This window comes from Poeciliopsis prolifica, unplaced genomic scaffold (assembly GCF_027474105.1).
Source record: "Poeciliopsis prolifica strain line A6 unplaced genomic scaffold, Auburn_PproV2 SCAFFOLD004, whole genome shotgun sequence".
NCBI classification, from domain to species: Eukaryota; Metazoa; Chordata; class Actinopteri; order Cyprinodontiformes; family Poeciliidae; genus Poeciliopsis; species Poeciliopsis prolifica.
The window spans coordinates 19,393,504-19,408,682 of record NW_026562379.1 but is presented as its reverse complement, the minus strand read 5'-3'; the positions used below and the strand labels follow the sequence as shown (position 1 = coordinate 19,408,682).

Below are 15,179 nucleotides of genomic sequence, written 5' to 3'. Positions count from 1 at the left end.
GATTAATCAATAATGATTTATTATTGATCAATAATCTGTGCAGCCGTGGAGCTCAGTGAAGTTTGGCTAAAGATCGATGTGATGTGGAACGTTGCTGTAACTACAAAAGTTACTTTTAATGTAACTTAGTTACTTTCCCAATCAGGTGATCAGTAATCTAAATTAATCTAAACAGTCACTGTTCACAAGTCAGGATGATGATGAGTGTTTATAATGTGGAGGATGTTTAATAACTCCAGAACATAACTACTGGTGAACTCTGCAGTCCTGAGGTCGATAAGCCCCGCCCCCTCAGGTAGATATCACATCATCATATTCAAAGAAATAAATCTGTTTAAAATGTCCCTTAATTTTCTAAAGTAGCTTTAAGCAATAAATGTCAAAAAATTAGACATAATTATATTATAGCAGATTATAACAGATTATATCATATTATAACGGATTATAGTAGATTATAGCAGATTATAACGGATTATAGTAGATTATAGCAGATTATAACAAATTATAACAGATTATAACAGATTATAACGGATTATAGTAGATTATAGCAGATTATAACAGATTATAGTAGATTATAGCAGATTATAACAGATTATAGTAGATTATAACGGATTATAGTAGATTATAGCAGATTATAACAAATTATAACAGATTATAGCAGATTATAACAGATCATAGTAGATTATAACGGATTATAGTAGATTATAGCAGATTATAACAAATTATAACAGATTATAGCAGATTATAACAGATTATAGCAAATTACAGTAAACATCCATCTGGTGTCCAACACATGAGGGCAGCTGGTGTCTAACTGTGAGAGGACAGGGGAACAATCACACACTGAAAGTAACTGCAGAGAGCAGGGGCGTAAATCCCAGGCGGGCCGGGGGGATCCGGACCCCCCGTCTTAGAAAACTCTTCAGCCCCCAATTGCATAAAGATTTGCATTTAAACAATATCAATATGAAAAGGCAAAAGAAAAACTTTCATTTAAGAAACTTAAGAATACAGTTTTAGTTATTATTAGAACAATGGTTCAGTCGAAAGTGCAGAAGGAGCAACAGCAGCTGAACGGAGGAGCTAGCTGCTAGCTATTAGCTGTTAGCTGCTAGCTAATTGTTAGCTAGTTGTTAGCTACTAGCTAGTTGTTAGCTGCCAGCTATTTGTTAGCTACTAGCTAGTTGTTAGCTGCTAGCTAGTTGTTGGCTAGCAGCAATTGTTAGCTATTATCTAGTTGTTAGCTGCTAGTTAGCTGTTAGCTCCTAGCTAGTTGTTAGCTGCTAGCTAGTTGTTAGCTACTAGCTAGTTGTTAGCTGCCCGCTAGTTGTTAGTTGCTAGCTAGCTGTTAGCTCCTAGCTAGTTGTTAGTTGCTAGCTAGCTGTTAGCTCCTAGCTAGTTGTTAGCTGCCAGCTAGTTGTTAGCTATTATCTAGTTGTTAGCTGCTAGTTAGCTGTTAGCTGCCCGCTAGTTGTTAGTTGCTAGCTAGCTGTTAGCTCCTAGCTAGTTGTTAGTTGCTAGCTAGCTGTTAGCTCCTAGCTAGTTGTTGGCTGCCAGCTAGTTGTTAGCTATTATCTAGTTGTTAGCTGCTAGTTAGCTGTTAGCTCCTAGCTAGTTGTTAGCTGCTAGCTAGTTGTTAGCTACTAGCTAGTTGTTAGCTGCCCGCTAGTTGTTAGTTGCTAGCTAGCTGTTAGCTCCTAGCTAGTTGTTAGTTGCTAGCTAGCTGTTAGCTCCTAGCTAGTTGTTAGCTGCTAGCTAGCTGTTAGCTCCTAACTAGTTGTTAGCTGCTAGCTAGCTATTAGCTGTGGCTCTTCAGCACAAATATAAAACCCTCCAGTGTAAATACTGAGAGCAAAAGACATGAAACATTTTATTTCCTTGCACTTCTCAACAGGAAGAAACACATTAAAGTCAAACGGCAGTTCATTATTTCGATACCTTGACTGAATCTTGATCAACTGCCTCGTTACGCCTTCAATCAAAATTAGCTAAACTGCTATGTTGCTTCATAGACTTAAACTTTAGAGGCAGCAAACATCTCATTTTATTTAAGCTCTTTAACTTGTATGTTAATGAGAAGAGGTTGAAACTGCAGCCGCTGAGAACAGAAACAAAAAGTTCTGTCTTTATTTCTCACCTCCATCATTTAGATCAGGGGAGCTCAAACTTTTTGAGACCAAGATCTACTTTTTCTCTCACCAGCCGGCTGAGATCTACCTCATGACACGAAGACATAGAAATTATAAATGAAACCCTATTGACTCATTTTCTATGCAAATATACATCAGAAATGATAAAGTGATAGAAAACCTGATGCAGTTTCTTCCTCAGTGAGATTCTGACACTGGGAGCAGGTTACTGGTTTCAGGAGGTTACTGGTTTCAGTAGGTTACTGGTTTCAGCAGCTTACTGGTTTCAGTAGGTTACTGGTTTCAATAGGTTACTGGTTTCAGTAGGTTACTGGTTTCAATAGGTTACTGGTTTCAGCAGATTACTGGTTTCAGTAGGTTACTGGTTTCAATAGGTTACTGGTTTCAGTAGGTTACTGGTTTCAGCAGGTTACTGGTTTCAATAGGTTACTGGTTTCAGCAGGTTACTGGTTTCAACAGGTTACTGGTTTCAATAGGTTACTGGTTTCAACAGGTTACTGGTTTCAGCAGGTTACTGGTTTCAATAGGTTACTGGTTTCAGTAGGTTACTGGTTTCAGCAGGTTACTGGTTTCAATAGGTTACTGGTTTCAACAGGTTACTGGTTTCAGTAGGTTACTGGTTTCAATAGGTTACTGGTTTCAACAGGTTACTGGTTTCAGTAGGTTACTGGTTTCAATAGGTTACTGGTTTCAATAGGTTACTGGTTTCAGTAGGTTACTGGTTTCAATAGGTTACTGGTTTCAGTAGGTTACTGGTTTCAGCAGGTTACTGGTTTCAACAGGTTACTGGTTTCAGCAGGTTACTGGTTTCAGCAGGTTACTGGTTTCAACAGGTTACTGGTTTCAGTAGGTTACTGGTTTCAGTAGGTTACTGGTTTCAGCAGGTTACTGGTTTCAGTAGGTTACTGGTTTCAGCAGGTTACTGGTTTCAGTAGGTTACTGGTTTCAGTAGGTTACTGGTTTCAGCAGGTTACTGGTTTCAGCAGGTTACTGGTTTCAGTAGGTTACTGGTTTCAGTAGGTTACTGGTTTCAGCAGGTTACTGGTTTCAGCAGGTTACTGGTTTCAATAGGTTACTGGTTTCAGCAGGTTACTGGTTTCAGTAGGTTACTGGTTTCAGCAGGTTACTGGTTTCTCAGTCAGAAGCTGGTTGTAAACCTGAGGCCAGCAGGTGTCAGTCAGTTATGGTGGATCTGAAATTTGGTTTGATGACATCAATATGAGAAACTACAGACTGATGGGAGGAACCAGAGCTCTGCAGAGGTAAAGGCAAATCTTCTGAATTTGGGATCAGTGGTGGAGCCAGACTTTGTTCCAAGGGGGGCCAAAGGGTGAGCAAGGCTTTATCAGAGGGTCCATATACAAATGGATCGTTCCATGGAACAAAAGGAAAAAATATTAGTTTCCTTTCGTTCAAAATTAATTAATATAACTAGTGAGGTTATAATTCAAAGCTTTAATATGACATAGCCTACTTACATTTCAGTCATTATAAAACTTAATGGTTTTTCTCATATTCTTCACACATTTCAAGCAAGAGCTGGGAGAAATAAAACATTAGAGGGCAGCATGTCACTAAAACATGTTAAAAGAATCTGTCTAAAACACGATCTACCAGCACTAGCATGGCTAATATAATAAACGAGGCACTACGCAGCGGTGCACAACCATTTTGTTTCTTTTTAGAAATGTATGACAAGAGCCGCCTCTCATTAGGAAGGTAACAGCGGTTACTGCTGAGCGGTAAAATGTTGGAAATACCTGCAAAACTCCTGACGGTGTAACTCTAAAGCCGTTGATGTGTTTAGGATCAAGCAGGAACCAACATGTCAGTTTAACCAATGAACAGCGTCGGGCATCGGGCTGCCTTCAGGGACAGTCGGAAATTACAGTTTTCCTGGCAAATCTTTGCCGATCTCATAAGTATTATATTTTAAAATGACCATTTCCAGTGGGGTGGCACTAGGGGGGGCAAGGGCTCTGTTGGGGGTGGCAAGTGCCACCCCGGCCCCCCCTCTGGCTCCGCCACTGGTCACCTCCTGCAGAGATCGACTCAAAACCTCCCCGCGATCGACCGATAGATCGCGATCGACGTATTGAGCACCCCTGATGTAGAGCCTTTAAATCCTGGTGTTATCAGTTATGATATTTCCCAGATATTCATTTCTATCCACTTATTTCACCCACGACACGACAGAATACAAAAAGATTTCAAATGAAGCAACTTAAGTTATGATTTAAAAAGCCCATAACTTGCACTGGGAGCCACTTCAATCAAATGTTTGAGGAATTTTATGAAGAGGAAACTTGTGTTTATTTAGAACTTTACATTTCTGTAAAAAGATGAAATCAGAGACTCGTATAGAAGCAACATTAAATCTCAGGTTGTTTTCCTGCAGGTTGTTTGCAGAGGAAACATTTTAAACCACGTTATGTTACATTTCAGTGTAACTTTGCCCAGAGAGAACGCACCATGCACAGAATCGAACCCAGAACCTTCGAGCTGCAAGGCAGCAGAGCTACCCGCTGATCCACTGTGCAGCCCCCAAAAACTTTATTTTGAAGGATTTATCTTTCCACACTGTGGCGTCCAGGGAAAACTGCAGATTGACCTGAAGCTGTTGCAGTGACACGACTTCTGAATATTGATTTATTCCTGTCAGTGAAATAACTCATGCTGAGCAAATGACTGCAGCAATTGGCCTGAAAGAAATACTTTAACCGATTTATTAAATCTTTGTATCAACGGATGTCAAAAGCATGGAGGACAGAGCTACGAGCGGCTAACGCTAAGGTCACTCATTGCAAACACAGCTTGAGTATTTTATTCTGAAAAACCTTTTACTCTGTTCCACTTTCTTCCAGTAAAGTTTTTATTTGAGTTGCAACATTTATGGTACATGATGATCTATAACACAATAAACAAGCAGAAACATGACAGGAAAAATAATCATTAATGTTCCAGTTATTAATGACTGACCTGGTTAAAGGAGCTCAGGGTTTCTGATGCATTTCACTTTTCTGGAAGTTTGATCCAGATCTGTGGAACATAGAAGCTGAAAGCTGCTTTTCTATGTTTGGTTCTGGTTCTGATGCAGAGCAGAACCAGAACCAGCAGGTCGATCCAGCAGCAGATCTTTAATATTTCAGCGATTTATAAACTACCGTGTGGAGTAGAACCGGGTTGTGTAGAACTGGGTCGTGTAGAACCGGGTCGTGTAGAACCGGGTCGTGTCTCCATACTCCTGGTTCTGATCCGAATTCCAGCAGCAGGTTCTGGTTTGTCAGTCAGATGCTGCAGGAATCAAAGCTGGTCGAGTTTCTCTGGTTCTATAAATGTTCTGCAGCTGCGAGAAGGCCCAAGGGCCAGGTCAGAGGTCGGAGGTCAGCCTGATATGTAGTTTACAGCTGGAACGACCGAAGCTGTTCTGACTCTAGATCTATAACTATAGATTATAACTATAGATCTATAACTATAGATCTATAACTATAGATTTATAACTATAGATCTATAACTATAGATTTATAACTATAGATCTATAACTATAGATTTATAACTATATATCTATATCTATATATCTATAACTATAGATTTATAACTATAGATCTATAACTATAGATTTATAACTATATATCTATATCTATATATCTATAACTATAGATTTATAACTATAGATCTATAACTATAGATTTATAACTATATATCTATATCTATATATCTATAACTATAGATTTATAACTATAGATCTATAACTCTAGATCTATAACTATATATCTATATATCTATAACTATAGATCTATAACTATAGATTTATAACTATATATCTATATCTATATATCTATAACTATAGATTTATAACTATAGATCTATAACTATATATCTATAACTATAGATTTATAACTATATATCTATATCTATATATCTATAACTATAGATTTATAACTATAGATCTATAACTATATATCTATAACTATAGATTTATAACTATATATCTATATCTATATATCTATAACTATAGATTTATAACTATAGATCTATAACTATAGATTTATAACTATATATCTATATCTATAACTATAGATCTATAACTATAGATTTATAACTATATATCTATATATCTATAACTATAGATTTATAACTATAGATCTATAACTATAGATTTATAACTATATATCTATATCTATAGATCTATAACTATAGATTTATAACTATATATCTATATATCTATAACTATAGATCTATAACTATAGATTTATAACTATATATCTATATATCTATAACTATAGATTTATAACTATAGATCTATAACTATAGATTTATAACTATATATCTATATCTATATATCTATAACTATAGATTTATAACTATAGATCTATAACTATAGATTTATAACTATATATCTATATCTATATATCCATAACTATAGATTTATAACTATAGATCTATAACTATAGATTTATAACTATATATCTATATCTATATATCTATAACTATAGATTTATAACTATAGATCTATAACTATAGATTTATAACTATAGATCTATAACTATAGATTTATAACTATAGATCTATAACTATAGATCTATAACTATAGATTTATAACTATAGATCGTTCCTCTTTAATAAGATGGGGGCAAAGGTCACCTGGTGACATCATCTGCGTCATCATGGTAACTGATCTTGTGTCTTGCTGAGCCAGTGGGAGTTTATAGATGTTGAACCAGAGAGTTCTGGAATGGAGCCTTGGGGAACCCCACATGTGACCTCTGACCTCTTGATGAGACTTTCCTGTTGAAGTAAATAAGTCAGGATGTAAAGATGCTTTACGTCTTTAGTTTGATCATCTCTAACTGCAAGTAGAAATGATTAAATATAAGAATATTTCTGAGGTGTACTCCATGCTAGCTAGCGACCTCTACTTCCTGTTACCAACCTCTACTTCCTGTTACCAACCTCTACTTCCTGTTACCAACCTCTACTTCCTGTTACCAACCTCTACTTCCTGTTACCAACCTCTACTTCCTGTTTCTGCCAGCCATGTGCAGCATTGACATGTGATGACATCATGCAGGTTGATGAGTTCAGCTCCGACTGCATTCATGCTGCAGGTTCACCTGATTGGAGCGTTTGTTGTTGTAGGCAACCTGGAAAACCCGGAGTGGAGTTTAGTGGCGTGACTGAAGTGGATTCTTCCATGGTGCAGTAAAAACAGCTCTGGAGGAAGTGAGGTCATTGTGAAAGTGCGAGGCTTCGGATGTTTGTCACATGTGGGGGTTTCGTTAACGGCGGCCATGTTTGTGTAGCTGATTTAACTCAGACTCTGGCGAAGTGAATGTTAGAGTATCTGGAGCCTGTGCATATTAATAGTTTTCTATGATTTTGGGTCGTTGTTTTATATCATTTCATATAGTTGAAAGTTTTTTCTAAATGTTGGTTTAGACATAAAACTCCATTTGTTAATCTGGCTACTATTCAAAGATTTAGATTTTCCATAAATTTAGATTATTTATTTATAATTAGGTTGTAAATATATAATATTTTGGCTGAAATAAACTATATTCTGTCCTCCAGCAGGAGGATCCACCCGAACCTGCAGCCTGGAAGCTGCTATGTTGGTTCATTATGAGGAATTAAAACACAAACAGTGGCTGAGCTTCATGATCGAGCTGCGTGTGTGTGTGCATGTGTGTGTGCGGGTGTGTGTGTGTGTGTGTGTGCGTGTGTGTGCATGTGTGTGTGCGTGTGTGTGTGCGTGTGTGTGTGCGTGTGTGTGTGCGTGTGTGTGTGCGTGTGTGTGTGAGAGCAGCTGTGGGGTCAGCAGGTCGTTGCTTCATCCCGGATCAGTCGGTGCCGTTGGAACGGCTGCAGGCTGTTGATGTTCTGGATTCCAGGTTTTCAGGTTTTCTGTTGCTTTATTGAGCTCAAAGCAGGATGAAGGTAGCAGAACCAAACTAAAGCTGGACTGAAGTTGCTGCTCATTTCCTCCAACCAACCATGACTGGAGCTGTGAAGAAGGAAAACAAACCTGCAGAATCTTGTTGAGACGTTCCGATGTGGGATGAGAACCTCTGAGAATAACTTTAGGTGTCGGACCGGTATTAGATCGGGATGTTGGCCCCGTGTGGGATCGGATCGGTATCGGACCGGTGTGGTATCGGACTGGTGTGGTATTGGACCGGTGTGGTATTGGACCGGTGTGGTATCGGACTGGTGTGGTATTGGACCGGTGTGGTATTGGACCGGTGTGGTATCGGACTGGTGTGGTATTGGACCGGTGTGGTATTGGACCGGTGTGGTATTGGACCGGTGTGGTATCGGACTGGTGTGGTATTGGACCGGTGTGGTATTGGACCGGTGTGGTATCGGACCGGTGTGGTATCGGGCCGGTGTGGTATCGGACCGGTGTGGTATTGGACCGGTGTGGTATCGGACTGGTGTGGTATCGGACCGGTGTGGTATCGGACCGGTATCGGACCGGTGTGGTATCGGGCCGGTGTGGTATCGGACCGGTGTGGTATCGGGCCGGTGTGGTATCGGGCCGGTGTGGTATCGGACCGGTATCGGCTCGCTGCTCTCTGCAGATGCAGCAACATGCAGCTGACTGTGGGACTCAGTGTGTTGCAACCACTTCTCTTCTCGTTCTCTGGACGCGCTCCAAAGCAAACATCATGTTTTCTTGGCCTTCTTCCTAATTTCCCTGCAGGAACTCAATACTTGGTGCTGAAGTCGTTTATCACACTTAGCACCATCAGCTAAAACAACAAACTGGCTCCAGATTGTAATTTCTGCTCCGTTTTGTTCTGCTGCTTCGGATCAGCAGGGTTTTCACCTGAACTCTGAGGGTTTCCAGATGTTGCAGCAGGACTGACAGGATTCCTCCCCCTGACTCACTCAGGATTTTCAGCAGAAGCTTCTCGTCTAGGAGGAAGATCATGTCTGCAGGGTGGAAGTGGTTTGGGTTTCTCTCCAGGACGCTTTAGTTCTGTCCCAGCATGCACCAGACCAGGAAGGGGTTTTCAGCTCCTGTTGGGCTGTGTGGAGTCGTGAAGGGTTGTTGCTGTCTGACAGGTTTAGGTTTATTCTGATCTGATGCTACGGCGCTAACTGCTAACAGCTGTTCAGGAACCAGGCTAGCTGCAGTCAGCAACACAAACTGCTTCAGTTTGGTTCCTGATATTCACAAGAACCAATCAGTGAATAATTCAGACGTTCTCTAAAATATTCATAACTGACTATTTTAACAGCAAATGTACCTGAACATCAATTATTATTATTATTTCTTCCTTGACATATTCTGTGTGTGACGTTGAAATGTGCATCAAGTGGTCAGGTGAGGGAATTGCAATCTGTGAAATTGACCTTTCACCTTCAGACTGTCCTGTTGTAGAAATCGGTTGACTGTAATAAGAGTTAGATGGTGGGTTGCCGGTTCGATCGCCGCTCCGTCCTTGTCTGTTGTCTCCCCTGTAAGACACTTTGCTTTGCCTGCTGGTGTTGGTCAGAGGGCCCAGCAGGGGGCGCCGGTGCTGCTCCTCCATCCGATGCGCTCGGCTGCACTGATCAGCGGCGGCTCTCTGAACCGACATGCTAACCTCAGCGTCATGCTAACCTCAGCACCACGCTAACCTCTGCACCACGCTAACCTCTGCACCGCGCTAACCTCTGCACCACGCTAACCTCAGCGCCCAGCTAACTTCTGCACCATGCTAACCTCTGCACCACGCTAACCTCTGCACCACGCTAACCTCAGCGCCCAGCTAACCTCTGCACCGCGCTAACCTCTGCACCACGCTAACCTCAGCGCCCAGCTAACCTCTGCACCACGCTAACCTCTGCACCACGCTAACCTCAGCGCCCAGCTAACTTCTGCACCATGCTAACCTCTGCACCACGCTAACCTCAGTGCCATGCTAACCTCAGCGCCCCGCTAACCTCTGCACCACGCTAACCTCTGCACCACGCTAACCTCTGCACCACGCTAACCTCTGCACCGCGCTAACCTCTGCACCACGCTAACCTCAGCGCCCAGCTAACTTCTGCACCATGCTAACCTCTGCACCACGCTAATCTCAGTGCCATGCTAACCTCAGCGCCCCGCTAACTTCTGCACCATGCTAACCTCTGCACCACGCTAACCTCTGCACCACGCTAACCTCTGCACCATGCTAACCTCAGTGCCATGCTAACCTCAGCGCCACACTAACCTCTACACCATGCTAACTTCTGCACCATGCTAACCTCTGCACCACGCTAACCTCTGCACCACGCTAACTCAGTGCCCCGCTAACTTCTGCACCATGCTAACCTCTGCACCACGCTAACCTCAGCACCACGCTAATCTCAATGCCATGCTAACCTCAGCGCCATGCTAACCTCAGCGCCACGCTAACCTCTGCACCATGCTAACCTCTGCACCACGCTAAACTCAGCGCCATGCTAACCTCAGCGTCCCGCTAAACTCAGTGCCATGCTAACCTCTATGCCACGCTAAGATGTTTCTTTGGTAACGAAGGAGTCGATTAACTAAAGAGCATAGACATATTTTATCAGAGTATTTCTGAGCCTCCCTCTTTACAGGTTTCAGTAAACCTGCTTCTAAAGTGACTTTTCTTCGGGTTAATTTAGGAAGTGAGATCTTATTCCAAGTAGAAAAGCTCAAATATGAAAAATTGGACTGATGTTGATATGCGATAATAACGCTGCTGTTATGTTGGGTTTAATAATAAATCTTTATTAATCATAGGAATAATCGATAGATTACTCGATTCCTAAGACATTAGTTACAACAGCCGTAGTTTAACGGCCTGTCCGTTCAGGTGTCACACAGGAAACTGTCCGGTGGAAACGCGGTTCCCATCAAACTGTTCTGCATGTCATGCAAACCCATCAGGTGGAGCATCGGCTGCATGTCGAAGATCAAATAGAGTCACATTGTGAAGAGCGTCTGACAAAAGACATTAGAAAATACTGAATCTTTCATGATGCATCAGTGAGGGAATATGAGGATGGAGGCGGATGGAGGGCCTGGGGTCCGGATGGAGGGCCTGGGGTCCGGATGGAGCGCCTGGGGTCCGGATGGAGGGCCTGGGGTCCGGATGGAGGGCCTGGGGTCCGGATGGAGCGCCTGGGGTCCGGATGGAGCGCCTGGGGTCCGGATGGAGGGCCTGGGGTCCGGATGGAGCGCCTGGGGTCCGGATGGAGGGCCTGGGGTCCGGATGGAGCGCCTGGGGTCCGGATGGAGGGCCTGGGGTCCGGATGGAGCGCCTGGGGTCCGGATGGAGGGCCTGGGGTCCGGATGGAGCGCCTGGGGTCCGGATGGAGCGCCTGGGGTCCGGATGGAGGGCCTGGGGTCCGGATGGAGCGCCTGGGGTCCGGATGGAGCGCCTGGGGTCCGGATGGAGGGCCTGGGGTCCGGATGGAGGGCCTGGGGTCCGGTTGGCAGAACGTCTTCAGAATCCATTCTGTGGTCACAGCTGTGCAGATTTAGAGCAAACAAACAGAAATGAGGCAAAAATGACAGAAATTCACTTTCTGTCTTCACATCTTTGCATTGTTCTGTCAGATGGAATAAAACAAATTTGAATCAGTTTAAAGGTTAAACATTTGAAGTGGACAGGCTGCAGTGAAAACAAACGTTCTCAATATAAATAGAAATAACTGTCAGGTCATTGTAGATTGAAATGTTCGGCAGGAATTATGGTTTTCCCGCAGAAGGAGGTCAAGAGGCTTCGAGTTCAGAGTCTTCAGTCTGACAGGAAAATATCTGAAGGAACAAACTTTGGGTTATAAAAGCACCAATAAAAGCCGGAAACTCTTCAGATGAATAAATAAATGTCTCGGTTAAATGTTTGGTCAAAGTAGAAATGAGATTCTCAGGTAAACCAATGAGAGTTGAGGTGCTTTGAGGGTCAGTTTCAGTCTATGAATCTCTCTCCTGATTGGCTGTTGCTCCGATTAGCAGTTAGCTTGTCTCCCATCAGAACCTCTGTGGTTCTCTGACCTCCATGCAGCTCTGAGCCTTTCACTGAGATTTATTCCTCAACAAAAACGTTTAGAAGTGATTCATTTAAAGCCATGAGACAACCAATCACACTGCTTGTTGCCTCTGCTTGTTGCCTCTGCATGTTGCCTCTGCATGTTGCCTCTGCTTGTTGCCTCTGCATGTTGCCTCTGCATGTTGCCTCTGCTTGTTGCCTCTGCATGTTGCCTCTGCATGTTGCCTCTGCATGTTGCCTCTGCATGTTGCCTCTGCTTGTTGCCTCTGCTTGTTGCCTCTGCTTGTTGCCTCTGCTTGTTGCCTCTGCATGTTGCCTCTGCATGTTGCCTCTGCTTGTTGCCTCTGCTTGTTGCCTCTGCATGTTGCCTCTGCTTGTTGCCTCTGCATGTTGCCTCTGCATGTTGCCTCTGCATGTTGCCTCTGCTTGTTGCCTCTGCTTGTTGCCTCTGCTTGTTGCCTCTGCATGTTGCCTCTGCTTGTTGCCTCTGCTTGTTGCCTCTGCATGTTGCCTCTGCTTGTTGCCTCTGCATGTTGCCTCTGCTTGTTGCCTCTGCATGTTGCCTCTGCATGTTGCCTCTGCATGTTGCCTCTGCTTGTTGCCTCTGCATGTTGCCTCTGCATGTTGCCTCTGCTTGTTGCCTCTGCATGTTGCCTCTGCTTGTTGCCTCTGCATGTTGCCTCTGCATGTTGCCTCTGCTTGTTGCCTCTGCTTGTTGCCTCTGCATGTTGCCTCTGCTTGTTGCCTCTGCATGTTGCCTCTGCATGTTGCCTCTGCATGTTGCCTCTGCTTGTTGCCTCTGCTTGTTGCCTCTGCTTGTTGCCTCTGCTTGTTGCCTCTGCATGTTGCCTCTGCTTGTTGCCTCTGCATGTTGCCTCTGCATGTTGCCTCTGCATGTTGCCTCTGCTTGTTGCCTCTGCATGTTGCCTCTGCATGTTGCCTCTGCTTGTTGCCTCTGCATGTTGCCTCTGCATGTTGCCTCTGCATGTTGCCTCTGCTTGTTGCCTCTGCTTGTTGCCTCTGCTTGTTGCCTCTGCATGTTGCCTCTGCTTGTTGCCTCTGCATGTTGCCTCTGCATGTTGCCTCTGCATGTTGCCTCTGCTTGTTGCCTCTGCATGTTGCCTCTGCATGTTGCCTCTGCATGTTGCCTCTGCATGTTGCCTCTGCTTGTTGCCTCTGCTTGTTGCCTCTGCATGTTGCCTCTGCATGTTGCCTCTGCTTGTTGCCTCTGCATGTTGCCTCTGCATGTTGCCTCTGCATGTTGCCTCTGCTTGTTGCCCCCGCATGTTGCCTCTGCTTGTTGCCTCTGCATGTTGCCTCTGCATGTTGCCTCTGCATGTTGCCTCTGCATGTTGCCTCTGCTTGTTGCCTCTGCTTGTTGCCTCTGTATGTTGCCTCTGCATGTTGCCTCTGCATGTTGCCTCTGCTTGTTGCCTCTGCATGTTGCCTCTGCTTGTTGCCTCTGCTTGTTGCCTCTGTATGTTGCCTCTGCATGTTGCCTCTGCATGTTGCCTCTGCTTGTTGCCTCTGCATGTTGCCTCTGCTTGTTGCCTCTGCTTGTTGCCTCTGTATGTTGCCTCTGCATGTTGCCTCTGCATGTTGCCTCTGCATGTTGCCTCTGCTTGTTGCCTCTGCATGTTGCCTCTGCTTGTTGCCTCTGCATGTTGCCTCTGCTTGTTGCCTCTGCTTGTTGCCTCTGCATGTTGCCTCTGCATGTTGCCTCTGCTTGTTGCCTCTGCTTGTTGCCTCTGTATGTTGCCTCTGCATGTTGCCTCTGCTTGTTGCCTCTGCTTGTTGCCTCTGTATGTTGCCTCTGCTTGTTGCCTCTGCATGTTGCCTCTGCATGTTGCCTCTGCATGTTGCCTCTGCATGTTGCCTCTGCTTGTTGCCTCTGCTTGTTGCCTCTGTATGTTGCCTCTGCATGTTGCCTCTGCATGTTGCCTCTGCTTGTTGCAGGTTGGTCTTCAGCCAAACACTAAAGAGAAATCACTAAACTCTGACGCCTCCATCTTGTTCCATCTGGTGAAACAGGAAGTTGCTCTCAGTGTCTTCAGAGGTTTTAGTGTCGTTTCCTCCAGTGGTTGTTGGTGCAGCGCCCCCACAGGCCAGGAGGGGAACAGGTTGGTTTGACTCAGAACCACAGCAGCTGCAGGTAGAGCAGATGTTCTGGTTCCGGTAGAACCGGGTCGACCCGACTGAAGGAGAGAAAACAGACTGAGCAGATCAATTTTACATTAGATCAATTATTGCTCTTATAACCATAACAATAATAAATAATTACAATAATAAAAAAACATTATGTGAGTCGGTTTGTTCCTTCTCTAGGCTCTTATTGTGAAGGTTTACAGGAAGTTCTGCCTCAGAATATTCTCAGTATTTTGGGTTCAAAAAGGTCATCAGGTGCTATGAAGGCTGCCCAGTAAACCTGATAAACTGGTGACCAGTTAAACCAGACCAGTCGAAACCTGTTAGCATAGTGAAAAGTTAGCATAGTTAGCATTAGCTTTAGAGCTAATGTTGATAGCTGATTGAGATGATGCGTTCAGTGGCCCATCAGGAAACGATGGATCCTCCTACAGGAACCATCAGAACATTTTACCCAGCTGGACCCGAGTCACATGACCTGTGAGGTTTTTAAATGGAGGACAAAACATCGAACTTTGTTTCCTCTTTTATTCAGTTTGTTTTTGTTGCTCTGCTTGTTTTTACCTGTGAAGTGGGCGGGGCTTGTGGCCCTTCCTGTTCTGGTATCAGCTCATCTTCCTGACAAAATTTAATTTGGCTCATTTAGGCGCCAGATTCTGCCTGAAAGCCGTTTACCTCATGAACTGATTCATGCACAGAAATTCAAAATCAAACAATCATACATACTGAGCATGCATGTGGTGACAGTGGAAAGAAACAGCTCCCCTCCCTGGGGCAAACTCAGCCAGGAACTCGGCTGAGCGGCTGAACTTTGACCCGCCGAGTTCTGCATGTCAGAGAGGTGGACCATCGGGAACCGGATGGATGAGTGAAGGCGGTTCTGCAGAAT

The 15,179-nt window shown here is 43.9% G+C and overlaps 2 protein-coding genes across 2 annotated transcripts in view; one reads left to right on the top strand and one right to left on the bottom strand.

The window, feature by feature from the left end:
* Positions 1-15,179, top strand: part of dlc (deltaC) — a 279,279-nt gene that overhangs the window by 245,539 nt on the left and 18,561 nt on the right. The gene's annotated exons all lie outside the window — the stretch shown is intronic.
* LOC129359086 (MAGE-like protein 2) lies at positions 10,869-15,157 on the bottom strand. Its single transcript, XM_055028470.1, has 2 exons — positions 15,017-15,157; positions 10,869-11,623 (listed from the first exon to the last, which is right to left on the bottom strand). Exons 1-2 carry the CDS (start codon positions 15,138-15,140, stop codon positions 11,127-11,129), a joined length of 621 nt encoding a protein of 206 aa, XP_054884445.1. The 5' UTR covers positions 15,141-15,157; the 3' UTR covers positions 10,869-11,126.